At 34.1% G+C, this 21,953-nt stretch overlaps 1 protein-coding gene across 1 annotated transcript in view; it reads left to right on the top strand.

Moving 5' to 3' along the window:
- Positions 1-21,953, top strand: part of LOC149804611 (ERO1-like protein alpha) — a 68,755-nt gene that overhangs the window by 35,106 nt on the left and 11,696 nt on the right. The window contains exons 9-14 of the mRNA XM_089942396.1: positions 4,396-4,488; positions 8,954-9,123; positions 11,358-11,434; positions 13,771-13,840; positions 14,263-14,349; positions 20,975-21,114. Coding sequence (XP_089798522.1) covers positions 4,396-4,488; positions 8,954-9,123; positions 11,358-11,434; positions 13,771-13,840; positions 14,263-14,349; positions 20,975-21,114 — 637 coding nt within the window. The remainder of the gene's footprint in view (positions 1-4,395; positions 4,489-8,953; positions 9,124-11,357; positions 11,435-13,770; positions 13,841-14,262; positions 14,350-20,974; positions 21,115-21,953) is intronic.

The raw sequence follows: 21,953 nt of genomic DNA, 5'->3' as shown, positions 1-21,953 counted from the left end.
TTAAACACAGTTCAAATGAAAACCTTTGTTGTCCCTGACAATAGAGGGTTCAGTGACAAATCTTTGAAGAATTATTCAGTATGAACTTGAAGAGTTTGATAAAACCATTCTTAAGATGTTGGTTCTTATGTCAGGCTGGACTGGCCTACACCATAACCTATTGTCCTCCTTCCCTCTCTCTCTCTCTCTCTCTCTCTCTCAGCATAAGGGTGTATGTAAAATTATATGTGTGACTAGGAATATTGTCCAAAATATATGCAGATTCCCATCATCATAAAATAACTGTACAAATCAGTCGTAGATCATTGACTTTGCATGGTTTTGGTTTCCTTATGCATGCTTTTGGTTTGTGCGTTTACCCCAAAGCCTTCTCATTTCTTGGTGTTTTGGAAAAAGTAAAAAAATACATATTAGTACAGTGTTAATCAAAAAAATAGATAGGTATTTTGTATCATTTCATACATATGTTAGTTTTGCAAGTTATAATTAACATTGCATTATACATTAAAAATATATTTTCCCATTAAATCACAATATCGGTATCAAGAATCATTTGGGTACTATTAGTGACAATACTATATGAGTAAAAGTGCTGTGTAAATATTGACATTATCTTCCTTTATATATTGTTACCATATGTGTTTGCTTATAAGTTGAGTCAAGTAACAAACAGCAAAGATCCTGATCTGCCATATCATACTGTGCCTGCAGATCAGGGTTTATTTTGTTTGTTTTTCTGATTATTCATATCAAACTGCACAGTCCCTGAACTGCCAGTGCATTGTGATGGCAGATCTGTGCAGTTTGCAGCTCGATTTGACTTATAAGTGAGTATATACAGTATTATATGGGACAGGGCATTTGACTAACCTTTGTAGACAGGTCTCATTGATTTCACAATTCTAAATTTTAAGTTATGTACTCTCTAAGAACAGGTATCTATTGTAAATTACATACATTTTGTGAGAATTTATTTTCTCAGTTGTTAATGCCTGAATTTGTTTTTGAATATAGTAGTTTACAAACAGTGAGCACAGGACATCATGTTTTCACAAATGTTTTGCATTTGCAATTTGTAATTGTGAGAAATTTAAATTTATTTCTTATATCAGTCAGCTGCCAATAATAAGACATGATCTATATTATTTTGATGGATTGTGAAAGATTTAGCTATTTCTGTTGAAATACTTGTAATATCTGAGACAATCATTTTATGCACAAAAGCAAAAATTTGATAGAACTTTTATCTTGACTTGTGGTAGTCATGTGAGATTTATTAGGATCCCACATCCAGATGGAGCAGTCCCGTGGTAATCACCTTTTCTATCCAATCATCTTTCTGTCAGTTCACGTTTCTTGTAACCACCAAACTCTGCAAACCTGATAGATAACTGAATGCCATTTGGTAGGTAAATTTCCTGTAAGAAGTAGATTCACCATTAAAGATTTAAAGGTACATTTTTGATGCAGTTCTTGCCATTTTTCCATCAACTCTGAATCTCCACTTCACCAATTCTTTGTAACCAGCATAACTAGGGAATGAGTCAGCATATTCTGATGCTATCTGCAGTGGACATTGTCTTTAGACTTAGATTTGCCATTTATGGCTTTTGTCTTGGAAACTCCATTTTAGTTTAATTTGAAGCCTTCAAGTACATGTACCATTCAACTTGAGTCTAAACCTCTCTGATTTAGTGTTCATGTAAATGTTCTTTCACTTGTGATAGATATTACAGCTCTTAATAAGTAGACTAGAGAAAACATGGAAGCAAGATACATGTATCTCAGGGTTTGGTCATCTTCAGTGAGGAGCAAAAGGAGCCTAATATGCTCAATGTTTTCTGATTTGTTGATAAAGTTATAAATGTCAAAGGTAAAATAAATATATGATGTAAAGAAAATAAAAAATTTGGAGTAAATATAAGGAAATATTTCGCACATGACAGCACAGTTTCCTCTTCACTCATAAATTATTTCCTTTCCTTATATCCACTCGTATATATATATATATATATATATATATATATATATATATATATATATATATATATATATATATATATATATATATTTCATGTACGGTCAAACCTGCCTACAAAAGCCTCCAATAGGAAAAGGTCAAAAGTGACCTTTTTAGCAGCTCTCAAACTTGGTTCATGACAAATGCATGTACATGTACTATATACCAAATAGCAGTAGAATTATTTGTAGTAGTAGCATCATTATTATTTTGCTTGTGTTATTAGTAGTAGTAGTAGTAGTAGTAGTAGTATGCTACCAAGATACAATAGAGGAGTTTTTTTAGTAAAAACAAAAATAACAAAACAATAAAATAAAAAGTTTCACAAAAGATTACTGCATTCTTACTTGTTACATCATCACTGATTCTACTATCATTGTTACACGTGTTGAAGATTTAATTTTTTTGCAGTTCCTTTATTTCACTTCCAAATTTGACCTTTGACTGGGAAACACATGACTGTCATTTTGTTAGGCCAGCTGGTGTAATTGGGCATGAAAACAGGTGTACACATGTTAAACAATTGATTGATTTAGCAGTTGAGATCCAAAGACAGTTGGCTTTTATGACCTTTGAAGATTAGGAATTGAATAGTAGCTTTCTGTGGCTTATGATTCATGTAATATACCTTATATATACCATGCCATACTCTTTAAAAAAATGAAGTTAAATTTGCATGCTTGCAGCGGTCACTAGTGATAAGCTTCATTGTTTATGGAAGGCAGGGTGAAACCACTCCAAGATTAAGAAACACATGGTCACTGACTGTAGAAGACAGGGTGAGATCACTGCTTGGTTAGGTAATGCATCACTGCTGACTGCAGAAGTCAGGATGAAACCACTGCTTGGTTAAGAAACACATGGCCACTGACTGTAGAAGACAGGGTGAGATCACTGCTTGGTTAGGAAATGCGTCACTGCTGACTGCAGAAGTCAGGATGAAACCACTGCTTGGTTAAGAAACACATGGCCACTGACTGTAGAAGACAGGGTGATATCACTGCTTGGTTAAGAAACACATGGCCACTGACTGTAGAAGACAGGGTGAGATTACTGCTTGGTTAGGAAATCCATCACTGCTGACTGCAGAAGTCAGGATGAAACCAGTGCTTGGTTAAGAAACACTTGGTCAATGACTGTGAAAGATAGGATGAAACCACTGCTTGGTTAAGAAACACATGGCCACTGACTGTAGAAGACAGGGTGAGATCACTGCTTGGTTAAGAAACACATGGCCACTGACTGTAGAAGACAGGGTGAGATCACTGCTTGGTTAGGAAATGCATCACTGCTGACTGCAGAAGTCGGGATGAAACCACTGCTTGGTTAAGAAACACTTGGTCACTGACTGTGAAACATAGGTGACAGCTGATTACATGATATTTGTATAGGAAATTTACAGGTGGAAATTAGAATAGTCATTGTGACCAGGTGACCACTCCAAAAATGTCCCAATGTGGAATCCATGCCCATCATTTTTTTTTGTAAGAATTTGGTAGCCCTAATATTTTTTTCACTATTTAGGTACTATGTAGGATTGACAAACCTAAGCCATGATTACATTTACTACTGGGTATCAAGTTCACATAGAGTAATCAATACCACTTTTGAAATACGGTTAAAACGGTTCTAGGAAACACTAGGATGTAAAGGACACCTGCTTATCTAAGATGACACTCTCCTCCTGCGTTTATGTATAACATATAGTCTAGTCAGGTCCATTTGCAAACTACATGGACACAGATCTGCCATAGCATCATGCACCAGCAAATCTGGGTCTCTGCATTTTTTTTTTGTTTATAGAACAAACAACATAAACCCTGATCTACTTGCAGATTATGCAACAGCAGATCTGTGTTTGTGTTGTTTACAGTTAAATCTGATTGTTTACGCAAGTATATACAGGACATGTATAACCTCTATATTCAGGATACCTGTCCACAGAGGACATAATTCTCTAATCCATTTAATCCATTGAGTGTCATATATCAACATGTTTCAGTTGATATTAATCACGTATTCTGTATAGACACATGTACAAGCCAAGTCCAGCTGCAAATTGCACAGACCCGGATCTGGAGTTGCTTAATGTGCCAGCAGATCTTAGTTTGTGTATTTTGCTTGGAGTAGTTAGTAGAAAAAAATATAAAGATCCTAATCTGCCAGCACATTGTGTAATGGCAGATGGATCTATTATTTTTGGACTCGACTTACATGTGCGAATATACGGTATATATTCATGTTTACTTGTACTTTTTTATTCTGTGTAAGTGATATTTCCAGGTCTTGGGATCTGAGATTCAGAAACTGTTTCTTGATTAAAGCTGTTTTATACTGTAACTAAACGCATATTCTGATTATTTCATCTATTCCAGGGCTATGTTTGGAGAAGAGGGCTTTTTATAGATTGATCTCAGGACTTCATACCAGCATTAATATACACCTTTGTGCCCAGTATCTCCTACCATGTAAGCATTTTACAGAATTAAATATTGAACATTTGTTTCAAGGCCTTCAGAATTATTTTTTGTTGATGCCGTTTTGATGAAGCTTGATATTGCAATCACTTTGCCATGTGTGTTTGTATTAGTCCAGTATATGTGCATGTCCATCCATCTACATCATAGATGAAGTTCAGCATTGAAATAGTTTAGATTCAGCTCAGTGTTAAAAGTTGTCTATTTTTGTATGTCTTATCAAGCTAAATACAAGGAAGGCTGAATAAAAAGGTATATGTTCAGTAGAGCACCTGTTCAGGCGCACAGATGGAACTTTTGGGAATGTGTGTGGACAGCTAATGCTGTTGTCCTTGTATGTGTAATATTCTAATGAGTGAAAACATCTTGGACAGCTGTGTTGTTGCCCCTGTATGTATAGTAGTCTAATTAGTGCAAACTTGGGACTCCACTGATGTTGCCCCTTTATGTGTAATATTCTAATTTTAGTGCATGTAAAGTTATTGTTGACAAATTCAGAGATGTAAAAAATCCTAATTTCTAATGTAACTAACAAATATTATGTGAATGACATGACTATCACTTTTCTGGATGGCAGCAGCAGCATCAACAGTGCTTAAGTTTTATGTTAAAATATTTTAAAATTGTTTACATCTGTTTCTATGTTAACTGAAACCGTGAGATAATATTAAGTTCAGAAATGTATACTTTGATACATGACATGGAGTTCATATGTCACCAGTTTAAGCAGAAAGTTAACTGCATTATTGCTAACAATTTTTAAGCTATTTGCTAAAGGTGACATCTTCTTTATCAGATGCTGTATTAATCTGAAACTGGGATAATAATATGGTAACCTCAGTAAAAACTGTTTATTATGTTCTTGGATAAAACTTTTTTTTGTGTTAGAATATTTGACTTTAATTTCTCTGGCCAAATTCCTAATTAGTGAATATTCCAAAGGCTTTTTTTTATAACGTTCCTTTGTTACAGTGTGTAATTGGTTACAGTGTTTTATTTTTGTGTTGTCTGCCTAAGAAAATTATTCAGTTATATTGTTTTTATCACCTGATGCATGAAAGCCAGATAAACAATGGCAGACATTTAAACACTAAAGTCATAAAAACAAAGATGTTGGGTAACAAAAGCAAGATAATCACATGTCTTTTATAATCAGTAAATAGAAAAGGCCTACCAAGCGTGCTCGATAACAAGGCATAATAATCACAGCTCTTTAATAACTCAGTCTGGTACTTTAAAATCATTGCTTGCTGGTTCAATTCAATTAAAGTATGAAAAGAATGTTTTTTGTTGTGTACTTGTTTTCACTAAATAATTAAGAAATATCCTTTAGCTATTGTTCTGTACCTTTATGTTTACTAATTGAATACAGCTTGAAGTAAATCTCAAGTTCATTTTGAATTTTGTGATACACGTGGCAGGAAAAACAAATCATGTCAGCATGGACCATGAGATTTCCAAAATTTGGTCAAGACATTTTGACTCAAAAGAGGGAGGGTTTTCATCGACCCATTTTTTTAGCATGCAAATGGACAAATATTACATTTATTCAACAAATTGACATTGCTTTAGTATTAAAATATGCACATCACTTTAAATCAATTCTCTCAGATTAACTTGTAACCATTCATGCTCTTCTAATATATACCACAAGCATTTTTAGCCTGTCTTAGGAAGTCATTGCCTGCATTATTTAGGTGACAGTCCTCATCATTTTTATCTTAGCAGTGTGGAGATGATGTACTGTTACTGGTTCCAGGTTTTCTCTTGTGTCAGCCAGAATATTCCTCAGAATGGCATGTCCTTTTAGTGTCTGCATTGGAATATGGCAATTTTACAACTCTGCTGAATTCACTAAGAAGTTTAAATTGCTTGCTGAATTTGGGTAGATTTAGAGTGCTGACAGTCTGCCAGAACTACTCATGTTTGGTACTGACTGGGTCTAATGCTGTTTTAGTGTCAGTAAGATTCTTAACATGAAGCACAAACTCTTACATTATACCATAGCATCCTTTCCAGCTTTAAGCCTAATTTGCAGACACCTTTGTTGTCATCATTATCAACATTCTTTAATAATGACAATCAAATCTGGAAAACAATTGTCACTTGATAATAGTATAGACAAAGAGGGTTAATTTATCCCATGTTTAATTATGGATTACAATGGCAGTGAGTGACATGTACTTCAGTTGGATTTACATTAATGTTTACAAAGGATTAAATCACGGTCACTGGTGTTGACATCAATTTTTGTGATGTGGTCATTTCATAATATTGTTAGACTCATATTTTGTCTAATTCTTGCAGTCATATTCTGCAGGTAGTCACTTAAGACAGTTAGTTTATGTAATTAATTATTCATATTATTCAATTTTATATTATTATTATTAGTAGTAGTATTAGTAGTAGTAGTATAATTTATACAGTTAAGATTATGATTTCTCATGAACAATAAAATAGTATGTTAGTTTTTTTTGTCCATTTGCATGAGAATGTTTGTGCGGTTTCTGAGTCAGTGAACATTATTTTGACCAAAATGGGAGACTGTGTTTAGCTATACAGTTGGCAAATAGTGTCTTGGTACATGTATATTTGATGCAGACTTTTCAGACAAGGATTTCAGTGATTGCATACGTGTTGATGCAGTTAATATGCTTTTATGTGATGGGGTTTCTGTATGATGCATGATGTCATTCTTGCCACCATAACAGATTTTAATATCAGCTTTACAGGAAGTGCAGAATACATGCACTTGATTTTGGTATTTTGGCATTGGGAAATAATGCATACTAAGACATCTCTACAAACTTTAAACACCGAAGTCACACTGACATTGTTTTTTTGCCACTTGAGGTCATGAGTAATCCAACCTTAACCAACTGACATTTTTATTCCCGTCCAAATTAATTTTGATGATACTTAGTTGATACTGTAAACCATCTCAGTAACTTTAAGCAGCAAGGAGAACATATCCTCCCATGAGAATCAGAGTAATGTAACTGTTTTATGTTGAGTGAGCTCTTTATTAACCAACCATAATCAGTTAACATATTTAATCCTTTAGGAATTGCTTCTGATAACATACAGTATAATTGATCTTGACAAACTTCATACAGTGAAGCCAACCAACCCTGCAGACATAATCAAAGGGATATTTTATTCTGCTTGAAATAAGCAGCTAAATTGTCTTGCCCTGCTTAAGCCGGTTCAGTCATGGGTTCACATGCAATATTACCATATATTTACTACAATGGAACCAAAGTGTGAAAACAAATGAAAATAATATTTTTTCAATAATAATTTTGACTATGTGTATTGAATGATGGGAGGAATGCAAGACTCAGGAGAAGCACACCCTCCATTCAGGACTTTCACATGTATGTATAGACTGTTGTGAAAACTGACGAATATTCATTGGTGTTGATTTCTTTGATTTTGTTAATCCAGATAGAGATATGTTACCCCTATGATACCAACAATTCAGGTGTAAATTTGTTGTACCATGAGCATATTTTTGTGAAATTAGTGATTGCCAGGAAGCAACAGAAGAAGGACAGTTTCACTTAAAAGTGAAGTTTATGATTCATTGACTGGTACATGTGCATGTATGTCAACACTTTCATCTAATAGTAAAGCTTACTGCTTTATAATTTTTTTCCTTCAGGATAACATGTATTTATACAAATGTTTCTTGAGAACTTTATCACCATTACATGAATTAGAATAGTAATCATGCCAGTATAAATTGTTTACTACATGCGTGTCTAACGTAAATAAACACAGACAAGTACATAATGCATTTTGAAAAATAAATCATGAATTTAGATTAATTGTTTTTTGGTTATAATGTTCTAAAAATCCTTTGAAATGTTATAAACAGTCTTTGCTGTATATGTCTTAACAGTTATACTAGGCTGATTTGCCAGGAGTTTTATAATTGTCTGCATAAGCAGGCAGTGTATCATCGTAATGCCACTTATATGTGAAACACAGATTACAAAACATTGTAAAAATGGCAGAGCTGTTTAGTGCTTTGATTGTACTGTAGGTTCTGTGGAATATCGTTTAATGTATTGATTGTATGGGTAGTCTTTGTCCTCAAAGATGGTGTATGCAAGAGTTCTATTTTTTATTAGGCGTTTAGTCATATCAATGAAATACTTGAGAATGCTTTTTCTGCATTTTGGCATCTGTATGATTATGAGTGATATATGGATCCAGTAAATTTAATGATGTTGTGAATGTTGAAAAAAGGGCAAAATGATGAGATGGTCTTTTATTAATAGAAAAAAGATTTGTGACCATGCATTATTCATGCAAATTACTGTTGGTATAGAAATGGTTGAGGTTAGCTGTTTTGAGGATCAGTGGCACTGGAAATAGCCATATTGCATCAAGATAAACAGTTCTGAAATAGTCATCATTTAAGAGAATTATTCTCATTTTTTTTACATAGCAAAAACTATGTTTGGAAGTAAGACTTGGGGTTCCAATCTGGAAGAGTTTAAATCGAGGTTTGATCCAAAATTGACCAATGGTCATGGACCCCAGAGGCTGAAGAACCTATACTTTGCCTACCTGGTAGAGTTACGAGCCTTGGCAAAAGCAGCACCTTACCTTGAACAGGTTTGTCAAATTTATAACATACAATCTGAATTTTTAGTCTTAAACTCGATCAGTTTTTTTTTGGCACAGTAAAATGACAGTACAACAATTATTAAGTAGGTTCACAGCTAATTTATGTTTTAGCTTTACTGTCTTATAATTTATCTGTTCTGACAGAATGTTTTTGAATGATTTTTGGACATATCTTGAAATAATCATATGAGTATAAAATAATGTTTTTGATCAACAGATGTTGCAGTGTAATAGTTTCTTGTAAACTATATCAGGTGATTTATAATTTTATACGGATTAAAATTACAAGGCTTATTGTTATTCCGATGATATGTACATGTATTTAATGTTTGTGTACTGAACCTTTTATTATATCTGTACTTGAATGACAACACTGTGCTCACACTGCTGTCAAAGTCTGTACAGTATAGATGAGTCTCGTCTCACAGTTCAACAAAAGACAGCTCCTTATATATACAGAACACTAGTCATCTGCGAACTTCCAACAAGATCCCAAAGTATAACGTTGGTAAGGTGACTCTGACACCAGTTTGCTGTCTGGTATGTAAGTCCCAGTAATTACTGCTTATAGGCAACTTATCTTTGTGAGAGATGGGTTGCTGACTTGTCTGTTGTTGGTGGGAGATGCTGGCTCGTCTCTTGTTGAGTCAGAAAGTGCCCTGGGTTGTATTGTTTTTCAGTTTGTGCAAATGATGCCAATCTGCCTTTAATTATTGCCACCATTATTAAAAACAGCAAAATCTAAAAATGATTTCTTCACCAGGAAACCCTGCAGATCAGAATTAGACAGTATTTGACAGAAAGTGTCCTGCCATGAAGTCTTTCAAGTTTATTCAATTGATGCTGATCCACCAGCAGCAAAAAATAGAAAAACTTTTAAATTACTTCTTATTTTAAAAAAACACACTGAACTGATCCTGGCATAAATTACTTTCTGCTTTATGCAGATGATTTTGATCTGCCATTACTCAACATAAATAAAACTTCAAATGATTTCTCAGAAACTGGGCCCTTGACCCTGAATGGTCTAAAGTGCTTGCCTTTATTGATCTCTGCCATCTCACCTCTGTCCAAGTGGGTTTCAGTCTTGGGCTTGGCCAGTGTGGGTATGTGAGAAAAGTTGCCAGTAGCTTCCGTCAGTCAGTGGTTCTTAATGTGATTTTCATGGGTTCTTCCCTAACTAATTATACTAGCTGCCATTTATAACCTATCTTGCACTGAGAAATGGTGTTAAACCCAAAACATCTTTTCAGAATTTGATAAAATATGACCGGAAAATCATTCTTGATTGAAAAGCTTTTAAATATATACTAGTGATGCCAGTTTACCATTGAATATGGCCATCTGTAATAAAAATAGAAATTCTTTAAATGGCTTCTCAGAAACTATTCAACAGCAATTGATCAAATTTGACAGAAACCTCAATGGCATGAAGGGCTTTCAAGTTTGAACAAATGATGCCAATCTGCCATGAATTATGGCTGCTGTTACTAAAAGTATTTGAGACAAGCTTATAATCATTTTTTCTTCTGTCTTATATTGAAAGTCTTTCACATTGCAGAAATGATGCCAATCTGCCATGAGTAAATAAGCATACAACTTTATGTAAAGAAAAACAAACAACAAATTAACAGAATTTGACCAACTCTGAAAGAAATTCTGGTATGGAGCCCTGCAAATATTTCACAGATGGTGTTGATATGCCATCAAATATGATGGAGGTATAAAAACTTTAGAAACCTGATTTGATAACAACTCTCTACATCATTGGACAAAATTTTGCCAGAAAGCATCCTTCTAATTTTGAATTTCGGTCAACTGCTTTTGGCTTATATGCATTTGTCATGGTTATCTGCTCATGGTCACTTGGTCCTCTTCCCAATAACATTATTAACTGAACATGTGCAGGTAAAAATTGTGTCTGCACCATTTTATATTCATTCAAAAGAGTCGATGATTTTCACTTTTTGGGGCATATTTTGATTTACTTTGGCTCATAATCCATAATTGACTTCTTATATTTCATCTTAGAACAATAATACAAAAAGTATTTCTGGTACACAAAAACAATTTTGTATATATTTTTGCAGCGATAGGTTGTAGACTTACATATTTGTTGCTTAAATTTTGTCAAGTTTCTTCACCTTCTAAGGGGGCTGTAGTTGAGACATGTGTTTTCAAAATCCAGATGAATAAATGGCTTGCTCTTTTACACTGTGCAGGAGGACTTCTATACAGGGAATGATGAGGAAGACAGAGATGTGAAGCAGGGTATCAAGAATCTTCTGTCTTTTGTCAAGTAAGTCAACACCATTTAATTCATTATCCCCATGTGTACCGTTTATGTTTTACGAATTTAAACCCTAGTTACGAGCTCAGTGATCAGTGACATCATTCATGATACACCAAAGCAGATGGTATTACGGAAAAGGAGAAAGTTGTAGTTCCGCAGTGCTGCCAAATAATGTACACATTCTGTTCATATTAAAAATACTGTGGATAAAAACATAAATTTTCAAACCAGATTGTTTTAGGCCTAACATTACTGGTTTCAGAAGTAGAGTATGTGTCCAGATTTTTTAAAACTTTTTGTCATTAGAACTAAAACTAACCAGTCCAGACTGCACATAAACAGATGAACCTTTGTAAAATGTAGGGTAATTTTGAGATTTAGAGTAATTATTGGCCAGGACATGAAAATTCTGGGCCTTATACCCCACCCCACCCCAGAAACACAATCCAATTTTATCCCGTTGAAATTGTCTTTTATTCACTTAAGCAACCGGTAAAATGAAGATCTCTTGGAAGTAGTTTGAATACAGCCTGAAGTAACAAAACTGTAATTCCTACCCCATTTCACATGAAAATGAAATGCACAGAGAGATAAACCTTCGTAAAATGTAGGGTAACTTTGAGATTTGGTGTAACACGAAGCCAGGACATGAAAATTCTGGGTTTAATACCTCACCCCGATAAAAACAGTCCAGTTTTAAAGTATCCAGTTGAAATTGTCTTTTATACACTTAAGAATCTGACAAAATGAAAAGCGAGTTAGTTTGGATGCAGGCAGCAGTAACAACAAAGACATTCCTAACCCCATTTCATATGAAAATGAAAGAATCTCAACGGGAAAATGAGGTAACTTTTATCAAGCAAGTCTGTGCCATTTTACTGTTATGAAGTAAGTCTGTACAATTTAACTGTTATTAAGTAAGTATGTCATTTTACTGTTATCAGGTAAGTCTATGCCATTTTACTGTTATTAAGTAATTATTTACCATTTTGTTGTTAGCAAGAAAGTCTGCACCATTTAACTTGGAATTTAAATCAGTTGACACAAAACTACATAAAATGTATATGCCTCCTTGTCAAAGCTTAACAAGTAAACATTATTGATCATTTTTATGTAATTGTATTTAAATAAGCATTAGAACATTGGTCTTGCCTCTTTAAAAGCTTAAATTTATAATTTTGTTATTATTATTGGAGAGTCCAGCTAAAGCATTTCTGATATGAAGAATCTTGCTATTTATAGCTTATGGCCATTGTCCTTAGCCCACATTGGCATACTTCCAAATTTGTTCCAATACTTTTACCTTTCAGTATATAAACATGCCTGGATTGTACACCAGTAGCCAGTTTGCAGTTTCAGTCCTCATATCAAATGCATGTAATTGTTACATGATTCATACAATTTAAAAAATTCTTTGGATTTCAGTTGTTGACTTGAAAATACCTTCAGTTATTTGCCTTGAAAAATCCATGAATTTTGACAAAGGAAGACAGAATGTTAAACAAAGAATATACACATTTTGCATTCACAATTTTTTTAAAAATATACTTCTGTACTAATTCTCCCTTCCCCCCACCCCCAACAAAAATAATAAAATGGGATAAAATATGGTGGATGAAATGACAGTGGTATTTGCCAGATTGAGTAGCGCCCCTTTGTTGTAGTGGCATGCAATTCACATTTGCAATTGGATGCCTTGTGGAGTGCAGAATATGATTTATTTGGAATGAGCTGTTCACAATTCAAAATGGAAATGTGACTCTTTTTACAGTCACATGAAAGCACTAAAGGGGGAGCAACACAGTGATGTACAAAATATGCAGGAAATTTGATGTTGTTAGGATGGAGAATGTGCATTAAATTCATAATGAAAAGCACAATAAAGAATCACAAAACTGTCTGCTGTCACCTTGTACTCGTGTTTCAGGGCATCAACAAATAGTGTTACTTTGGCTGCTACTTCTGATACGTGTTTTTTCCTCAACTTTTGTACCTATTTGTTTAGCAATAAACAAAGTAACAAATGAAGAAAGTTTAGTTTCACACAAGAGTTTTTTTAAATTTTAATTCTTGAAAACTACTTGAAAAGTTCTTAAAGAAAGAGCCACTTGTTATTAATAAAGAAGCTAAATGGATGCTATAGATATTGCAGTGTAAGGAGTCTCCAACAATAAGTTGTACTGGGCCTCATCACTCAAATGACTTGTTCAGTTTCAGTGTAAAACTTTATCTTTTTGTAACTTGAAAACATTGTAATAAAGCCAACATTTTAAAAGATAATGTGGGCCCAACATAGTTCAAGTTTACAAAAGTTCTGCTATATAATTGTTTTCATTCTTCAGATCATTCCCTCACCATTTTGATGAAAGTAAACTCTTCCAAGGGAATCCAAAAGAGGCACACATTTTGAAGGTACTTGGCTGTAAGACAAAAAAACCCCACAGAGAATGGAAAATATTGAATATTGAGATTGGGACACTGATGATATGATTATTGTCAGAATTGCAATGGTTGTGCAGTTAAGCATTTTGAGTGGACTGACCGAGATATTCTATTTATTTGTTAAACCATGAGTTTGATCTGTAAGATAAATGTTAGCAAAGTATATGTTGTAGTTATTGAGACAGACTGTTTTTGTTAATATGAGAAAAAAAATTGTATTCACCTGTCACTACTGCTGTTACTGCTCACGGAAAGACATAATACTAACTAGCTGGATGAAGACTGTTAATAACATTTTTGTTCTTGTAAAGATTGTATATACTCAGAAAGTTTATGCCTTCATATTTCCTGTTTTGTAAGCATTGTGCTAAACAAGATTTTCTTTCATGTAGGAGGAATTCAAGAATCATTTCCGTAACATTTCCAGGATAATGGACTGTGTTGGTTGTGACAAGTGTAAACTGTGGGGAAAATTACAGGTAAATGCTGAATCTTAGGGTTTATCATGACAGATATGGAAACTTGGCAGTAGACAATGATTTTAAAATCATTTGCCGTATGGTAAACAGGTATCTTTAGCAGCAATAACAACAGCAGGATAAATGACAATAACAGTTGTCCTGCTGAATACATATTCATTCCCACAATGAATATGTAAGAGTTGGTTTTGTTATTTTTTGTTTTAACTGAATATGATTGGCCAAATCATTCTAAGGAAATGGAAGAGATATATATCATTTTCTTTGTTTATACGTAGGTCAGGATTAAGCTTTGTATTTTGGCCTCTGTCGTATTACAATTTTATTCCATAAATGTGTATATTGTTTCTTTATCAATATTGGACAGAGAATTAATAATGCATAATTATTCTATTGTTGAAGAGGCCATATTGGTTCAGTTATTTATAATGTAAAATTCAGTATGGATATTAAATATAATCTGTTGTAGCTTTTGAAGGGATAAACATCTGCAGCTTGTGGGGACTATGTCTTTTAGCTCAGCGTTATCTTTGTAAATGGCTCAAACTATTATATTTTACAGTAGTGTTAAATTCCGATTTTATTTACACAGATTTCCATCGAATTGTTTTAGCATGCACATTGATATTAAAGCAGTGAAGTCAGAAGAACAAAAGGGAACATAATGAGATTCAACTTAATGTCTGGAAAGATTTGTATCTAACCTCTTATCAGTAGCTTGAAGACAGTCAACTCTTTATGACAAAATGGAAATGCTCACTAAGAAAAGTCAATAATAATTTCTTTCTTTCTTTTATTATCCACAAAGTCCTATTATTCTTTCAGGCTTGACACAATGAATAATATAAATCATATTAAACAGCTCGCATGACTTGATAGTGGAGGTTGTTATGTCATCACATGATCACATGTCTAAGCATGAGGCATGTAATTTTACTTGTGTTAGTCAGCCCCATTCCATCTGCTTTTCATAAATTATTTTTCCCCTCAATAACTTTTTAAGGACTTGTTGAGCTAAAATCAAATTTTGGTTTGAAACTGTATTAAGATGACCTTGGTCCAGTTCAGTTTTCACTTTATTTTGACAGAGTTTAACAGAATTATAGCCCTTGTTTGAGACTTACGTATTGAACTTGGCTATCTTCAATTACACTATAATGGCAGAAGCATCAGTGTCATGTGGACACATTTGATTTCTAGACTTGTGTGGGTAAATGTAATATCCTTCATGTATGAATAGCTTGGACACAGCTATAAAGAAAACATGATATCTGCTTTTTAGAAAGGTGTGGATTAATCTTTTGTGTCTCAATCTGTTACCTGTATCCACATTTTTACATAGGAATATAACATTCCCTGTAAATGTATATACATAATAGGGATGTAATAATCCCTGTAAATGTATCTGTGTAGGCATGCAGCATTCCCTGTAAATGCATATTCATACCTAGGCATGTAACAGTCCCTTTAAATGCATATACATAGGCATGCAACATTCCTTGTACTTACATACATATGCCTATAACAGTCCCTTTAAATGCATATTCATACATAGGCATGCAACATTCACTGTAAATGCATATACATAGGTGTGCAACATTCCCTGTAAATGCATATACATACATAGGCATGCAACATTCACTGTAAATGCATATACACAGGCATGCAACATTCCCTGTAAATGCATATACATAGGCATGCAACATTCCCTGTAAATGCATTTTCATACATAGGCATGCAGCATTCCCTGTAAATGCATATTCATACACAGACATGCAACATTCACTGTAAATGCATATACATAGGCATGCAACAATCCCTGTAAATACATATACATAGGCATGTAACATTCCCTGTAAATGCATATACATAGGCATGTAACATTCTCTGTAAATGCATACACATAGGCATGCAGCATTCCCTGTAAATGCATATTCATACACAGACATGCAACATTCACTGTAAATGCATATACATAGGCATGCAACATTCCCTGTAAATACATATACATAGGCATGTAATATTCCCTTTAAATGCATATACATAAGCATGTAACATTCCCTGTAAATGCATATTCATACACAGACATGCAACATTCCCTGTAAATGCACATACATAGGCATGCAACATTCCCTGTAAATGCATATACATAGGCATGTAACATTCCCTGTAAATGCATATACACAGACATGCAGCATTCCCTGTAAATGCATATTCATACACAGACATGCAACATTCCCTGTAAATGCACATACATAGGCATGCAACATTCCCTGTAAATGCATATACATAGGCACGCAACATTCCCTGTAAATGCATATACACAGGCATGCAACATTCCCTGTAAATGCATATACATAGGCATGCAACATTCCCTGCAAACTGTATATACACATACATGTAATATGCCCTGTAAATGCAGATTTTTCAAAATGTTCATGATATCAATATAAAACTTGGTATGTGCCCATATAAAGGGCTGCTTGTTTAAGATAAGGTCCCAAAAATTCCTATATGATCTCTGTTGACCCCAGGACCCTTGGAGTAAATAAAAGTCAAACATTCAAAAGTTCTGTGTAATCCCTGTTGATCACAGGAACCCTGGAGTAACTAAGTTTTTATGAGTACCATATTGAGATTTTTGAGATCCAAGTAAACATAAAAATCTTAATCAGGGCTCATTCTTTGAAGGTCTTTGACAGTTTGGGAAAAATGAGGTAGCATTATCATGGCCTTGAGATTTTGTGAAAATTGAGCAGATTACCCTGAGGTCTTTAAAAGTCTTTAAAAATAGAAATGAACCGAAATATTTTAATTTATTTCCATAATCACAAAAAAAATTGTCCAGGGCTGTTAGATTCGGATGTAGTCGATTTTTCCTGGTTTCTTTCTTTTGATGACCCGTTCAGTTTCATTTTGTCATTAAACAATATTGTAGAATTTTGTATTTGTTGTGTTCTCATATTACATAACTTTTATACAGAATGTTCGCGAAATGGTCTTGCAAATCTATGCTTGTGGTCTTTGAAAGTTTGGGAGAAGTCTTTGAATTTATCATTCAGATTTCTGTATGAACCCTGTTAATACTGTTCATGATGCAGCTGGCAAACATTGTAAGTGACTTTGCTGCAGAATGTAGGTTTGAGTAAAGTTTCCAAATTTTTAATGCAACTTAAGGACCCCTCCCCCATCCTGGCAAAATTGTTAGCTGAAAAATATAATATTTTAAATTTTCATTTAAGATTTTGGTACAGTTCCAGATAAATAATATGTATGGAAAACATTTTCTATGTTGGTCCCAAAGGATTGACAGTGGGGGATAGGATGAAATCACATAGGGTGAAATCACATGCCGCACATCACCAAAGCATGTCATCATCAATATTAGAGTGAACAAGGTCTATAAAAATACTTTAGCATTTAAGTAACTTTGATCTTTTCACTTACACCAGTACCCAAGTGTAATAGGTTAAAATGTCACCAGGCCATGTTTTTTTTATGGGTATGAAATGCAAGGTATTTGAGAATAATTTTTATCTTTTAACTGACCCTCAGGAGCACAGGGATTTGGGGTAAAATAGATGGATGTTGCCCAAACATGTTATGATGGGTGTGCATTTGGAAGTCTGTGATTTTTTTTTGCCATAGACTGGTTTATATTTCTCAGGCTGAGCCCTCTGGGGGCAGAGGCAGGTATCAAAGGGTCTCATGAAACCATATTGTCATAAACCTCATATCTCATAGTAGAATAATAATTATTTCACAGCATCGCAAATTTTGTTAAAGGTAGTGAAATATTCTTTGAAAAATAGCTTTTTCATTAGTATTCTGCTTGTTTTGAGAGGTAGTCTGTTAATTTTGCAATGAGGTAGTATTTTGTATCATGTTGGATAGCATCATCAACTTAACTAAAGAGTAATGTGATGTGATGTGATCTTGATTTTTAATGTAGCTTTAACAATTTCTCAGTCACATCGCTACGATGTCTGCAATGTGGCAGTTTATAGTGATGTCTAGCACTGGGGCATCATGCCACAGACATGTAGCATGATGTCCCACCCAGTCACATTATCCTGACACCGGGCCGACCAGTCCTAACACTAACCTCTTAATGCTGAGCGCCAAGCGAGGCAGCTGTTAGTACCGTTTTTGTAAGTCTTTGGTATGACTTGGCCGGGGATCGAACCCACGACCTCCCGCATCCGAGGCGGACGCTCTAACCACTAGGCCACCGGAGCGGTTAACTAACTAAAGAGTATGTTTATGTGCTTATCTCAACATCATATGTATTGATTCAGTAAATTGTCATCTTTAATCCCTGATAGAACACTAGGTTAACATACCTGTACTAAAATGTGAGGAGTTGCAGCTAAAATTTCCATCCTTTTATTAGATTTATTCATTTTGCTTTTTATTAAAAAAACCAGACAATTCCAAAGATTGGGTATTTTTGCGGATGACTTTCCTGTTGTTCATATTTTAGCGATGAATTAAGGTATTTTTTTCTCCTTCTGGTGTGTAGTACAAGGAGGATCTCTTCAGAACAAATTTTCTATCTATATAATTCCTATACCATACCACCAGCCTTGCCTAACACCATCTGCTAGACTAAAATTTGGATGTAAATGCTATTTCTTAGAATAATTGCTGTCATCATGTCTAATGATTCTGTCACTATGTCTTCCAAACAGTAATTACATTTGGTGTACTTTCAGCATTTTTGGCTTTAATTTTATGCAGAAAAGTCATTTAATATATGAAATTTTTTTAAAATCATCACAAATCTCTGTGAGACTCAAGACTCCATGATGAGGGCTTGTGTTAGGTTAATTTTAGAACATATTATTTCCATATTTCAGATGGTTTGCAGATCTCATTTGAAATTCAGATTTCTGATGTCATGAAGAAATAAAATTGTTTCACTGATGACAAAAAGTAGAATTACAAAAACATTGTGACTTTTGTACCAAAAAAAATTTAATGGTGAAGTAGTATGTGCATCTGCAGTGTGCATAAATTGCTGCATCTGTATCTCATTGAAACCAATCAAATTACACATAATGTACGTTTTTATGTTTTTGTAATTATCAATGCTCGCATTTAAGTGATTTTTGTTGAGCCCACTTTGGCAGTAGCGCAGCATAGTGATATACTTTAGCATCTGTACGTATCCATACATCCATTTATCCATCTATTATTCCACACTGATAGTCAGGTTCAGTATTAACATTTTTCAGTTCTGCATGGTTTTTAAGTTGTTACTTTAAATATCAAAATAAAAAGCTGGCTTAACAGAAAGGGAGTATTGTTACTTATAAAATAATTTTTTCAGTGTTCATTTTATCTTTTAATATTTAACTACCAGTGTTTGTAATTTTTTTATTTTGAATGTAGCTTTAACAATTAGAGTCATATCACTATGATGTCTGCATTATGGCAGTTTACATTGATGTCTACCAACAGGGCATCATGCTGTAGATGTGTAGTATCAAGTTCTGCCCAGTCACATTATTCAGACACCAGGCCAACCAAGATACTATGCCAGTGAATGTCAACATGATAATGAATGTAGTCTGTTCATAAAGTCAGAGTTCTGGATCATAAGGTGTTATCATAAGTAGTGTGAAAATTGAAGTTTAGGAGCTGAGGGTAATATCATAGGTACTGTAAAACTTGGGGATGCTAGGCACTAGTGTAAATAGCAAAAGTAATATTAAAAAAATTGGCAAACCTTGACCATAAAGTGTTTTCAGTTGGAGTCTTTACATAAGCAGGAAAGAAATGACTCTTGCTGTACAAATGCCAATGAATATTTGTTGTTTTCAGGCAATTTTTTGGATAGCTATAATTATTGAATATAATTAGATCTTGATACTTGAAACATCGATGGCTTTTTTCATGTCAGCTTTTGAATAACATGGCATTAAACTTTCTCCTTTCAATAACAGGATAAAACTCATGACAACCAAAAAATCTTCAATTAAACAAAGTTGGTCCTGCTTCATTTAAAGATTTTCAAGTTTTAATATATTTAATTAGTTGGAGTGGAGTGGTTGGTATTATCTCTTTCAAGTAATTAATTGAGGTAGTTGGTATTAGCCATTTCAGATAAATTAGGTGGGGTGGTTGGTATTATATGTTTCATGTAATTAGTTGAGGTGGTTGGTAGTTGGAGTGGTTGGTATTATCTGTTTCAGGTAATTAGTTGGGGTGGTTGGTATTATCTTTTTCAAGTAATTAGTTGAGGTGGTTGGTATTTGTTTCAAAAAATTGGTTGGGGTGGTTGGTATTCATTTCAAATAATAAGTTGAGGTGGTTGGTATTATCTGTTTTAAGTAATTAGTTGAGGTGGTTGGTATTATCTGTTTCAAATAATTAGTTGGGGTGGTTGATATTATCTATTTCAAGTAATTATTTGAGGTGGTTGGTATTATCTGTTTCAAAAAATTAGGGTAGTTGGTATTATCTATTCAAATAATTTATTGGGGTGGTTGATATTATCTGTTCAAATAATTAGATGGGGTGGTTGGTATTATCTGTCAAATAATTAGTTAGGGTGGATGGTAGTACCTTCTTTGTAGTCTTACAAAACCTTAATTGAAACACAAATGTACATTTCTTGCAGGTACAGGGAATGGGAACAGCATTGAAAATTTTGTTCTCAGGTGATGGAATGGGACCAGATTCCACAGTCACCAATCAGCACAAGAAATCCTTCCAGCTCAGGAGAACAGAGATTGTATCTCTATTTAATGCATTTGGAAGGTATGTAGTCTCAGCTAACCATTCCTTTCTGGGGCATAACATCAGAAATTGTTGCTAAATCTACATTCAACAGAATTGAAGATACATATTTCACTTTTTTTATTGCAGCAGTGGCAGCTTTAGTGCAAAGCTTGCATACAGAATTTTTAAAATTGCTGATCCTAGGGGTAATCCAAAAGCCTTTGGCTTTTTCCATTCTCTGCTAGATAAAAATCTCTAAATAGTAGCTGTTTTAACTAACTTTAAGCCCTAGATTATTATCACATACATTGCTGTTTGATGGGAGAGTTCCCGGCTGAGGGTAAGAATATGCAGGCAAGAAAGAGGTTCTGCCTACAAATCTTTGACCCCAGTGATGGGATTTCCCCATCCTACATCAGGCATATGATGGATCATTTTGTCTTATTTCTCTCTAGAAAAATGTGTTGGCTGGTGTACCATCAGTATCAGTATAGTCATAAAAATGAAGAAAATTTTCTCAACATTTTCATCTCATTAGAAAGATCACCTATGTCCTACATGATATAGGAATGAGAAAATTTGTGTACTTTGCCTGTACTGAATTGGTGGATAACTTGCAATTAGGGTAAGGAAGAAGCCTATCAATTTCATGGTCCAAATGCCAAGGTCACTGTAACTGCCAAGGTCACTGTAACTGAAGAAAGGAAAATGGTTTCTGCACAATAGCATTTTATTTAGTTCTCAATCACATTATTTGACCAAACTTTGTGGATAGCTTTCACTTGGGGTAAGGAATAAACTACTGATTTTGGAATTAAAAAGTTAAAGATCAACAGTCCCTGTAACTGAATGAAGAAAAATTATTCTGTACAGTTTGA

Source organism: Sinohyriopsis cumingii, chromosome 2 (assembly GCF_028554795.1).
Source record: "Sinohyriopsis cumingii isolate HCF-2022 chromosome 2, ASM2855479v2, whole genome shotgun sequence".
Classification (NCBI taxonomy): Eukaryota; Metazoa; Mollusca; class Bivalvia; order Unionida; family Unionidae; genus Sinohyriopsis; species Sinohyriopsis cumingii.
Note: the sequence above shows the minus strand (reverse complement) of the source record. Positions and strands in the feature narration are given on the sequence as shown.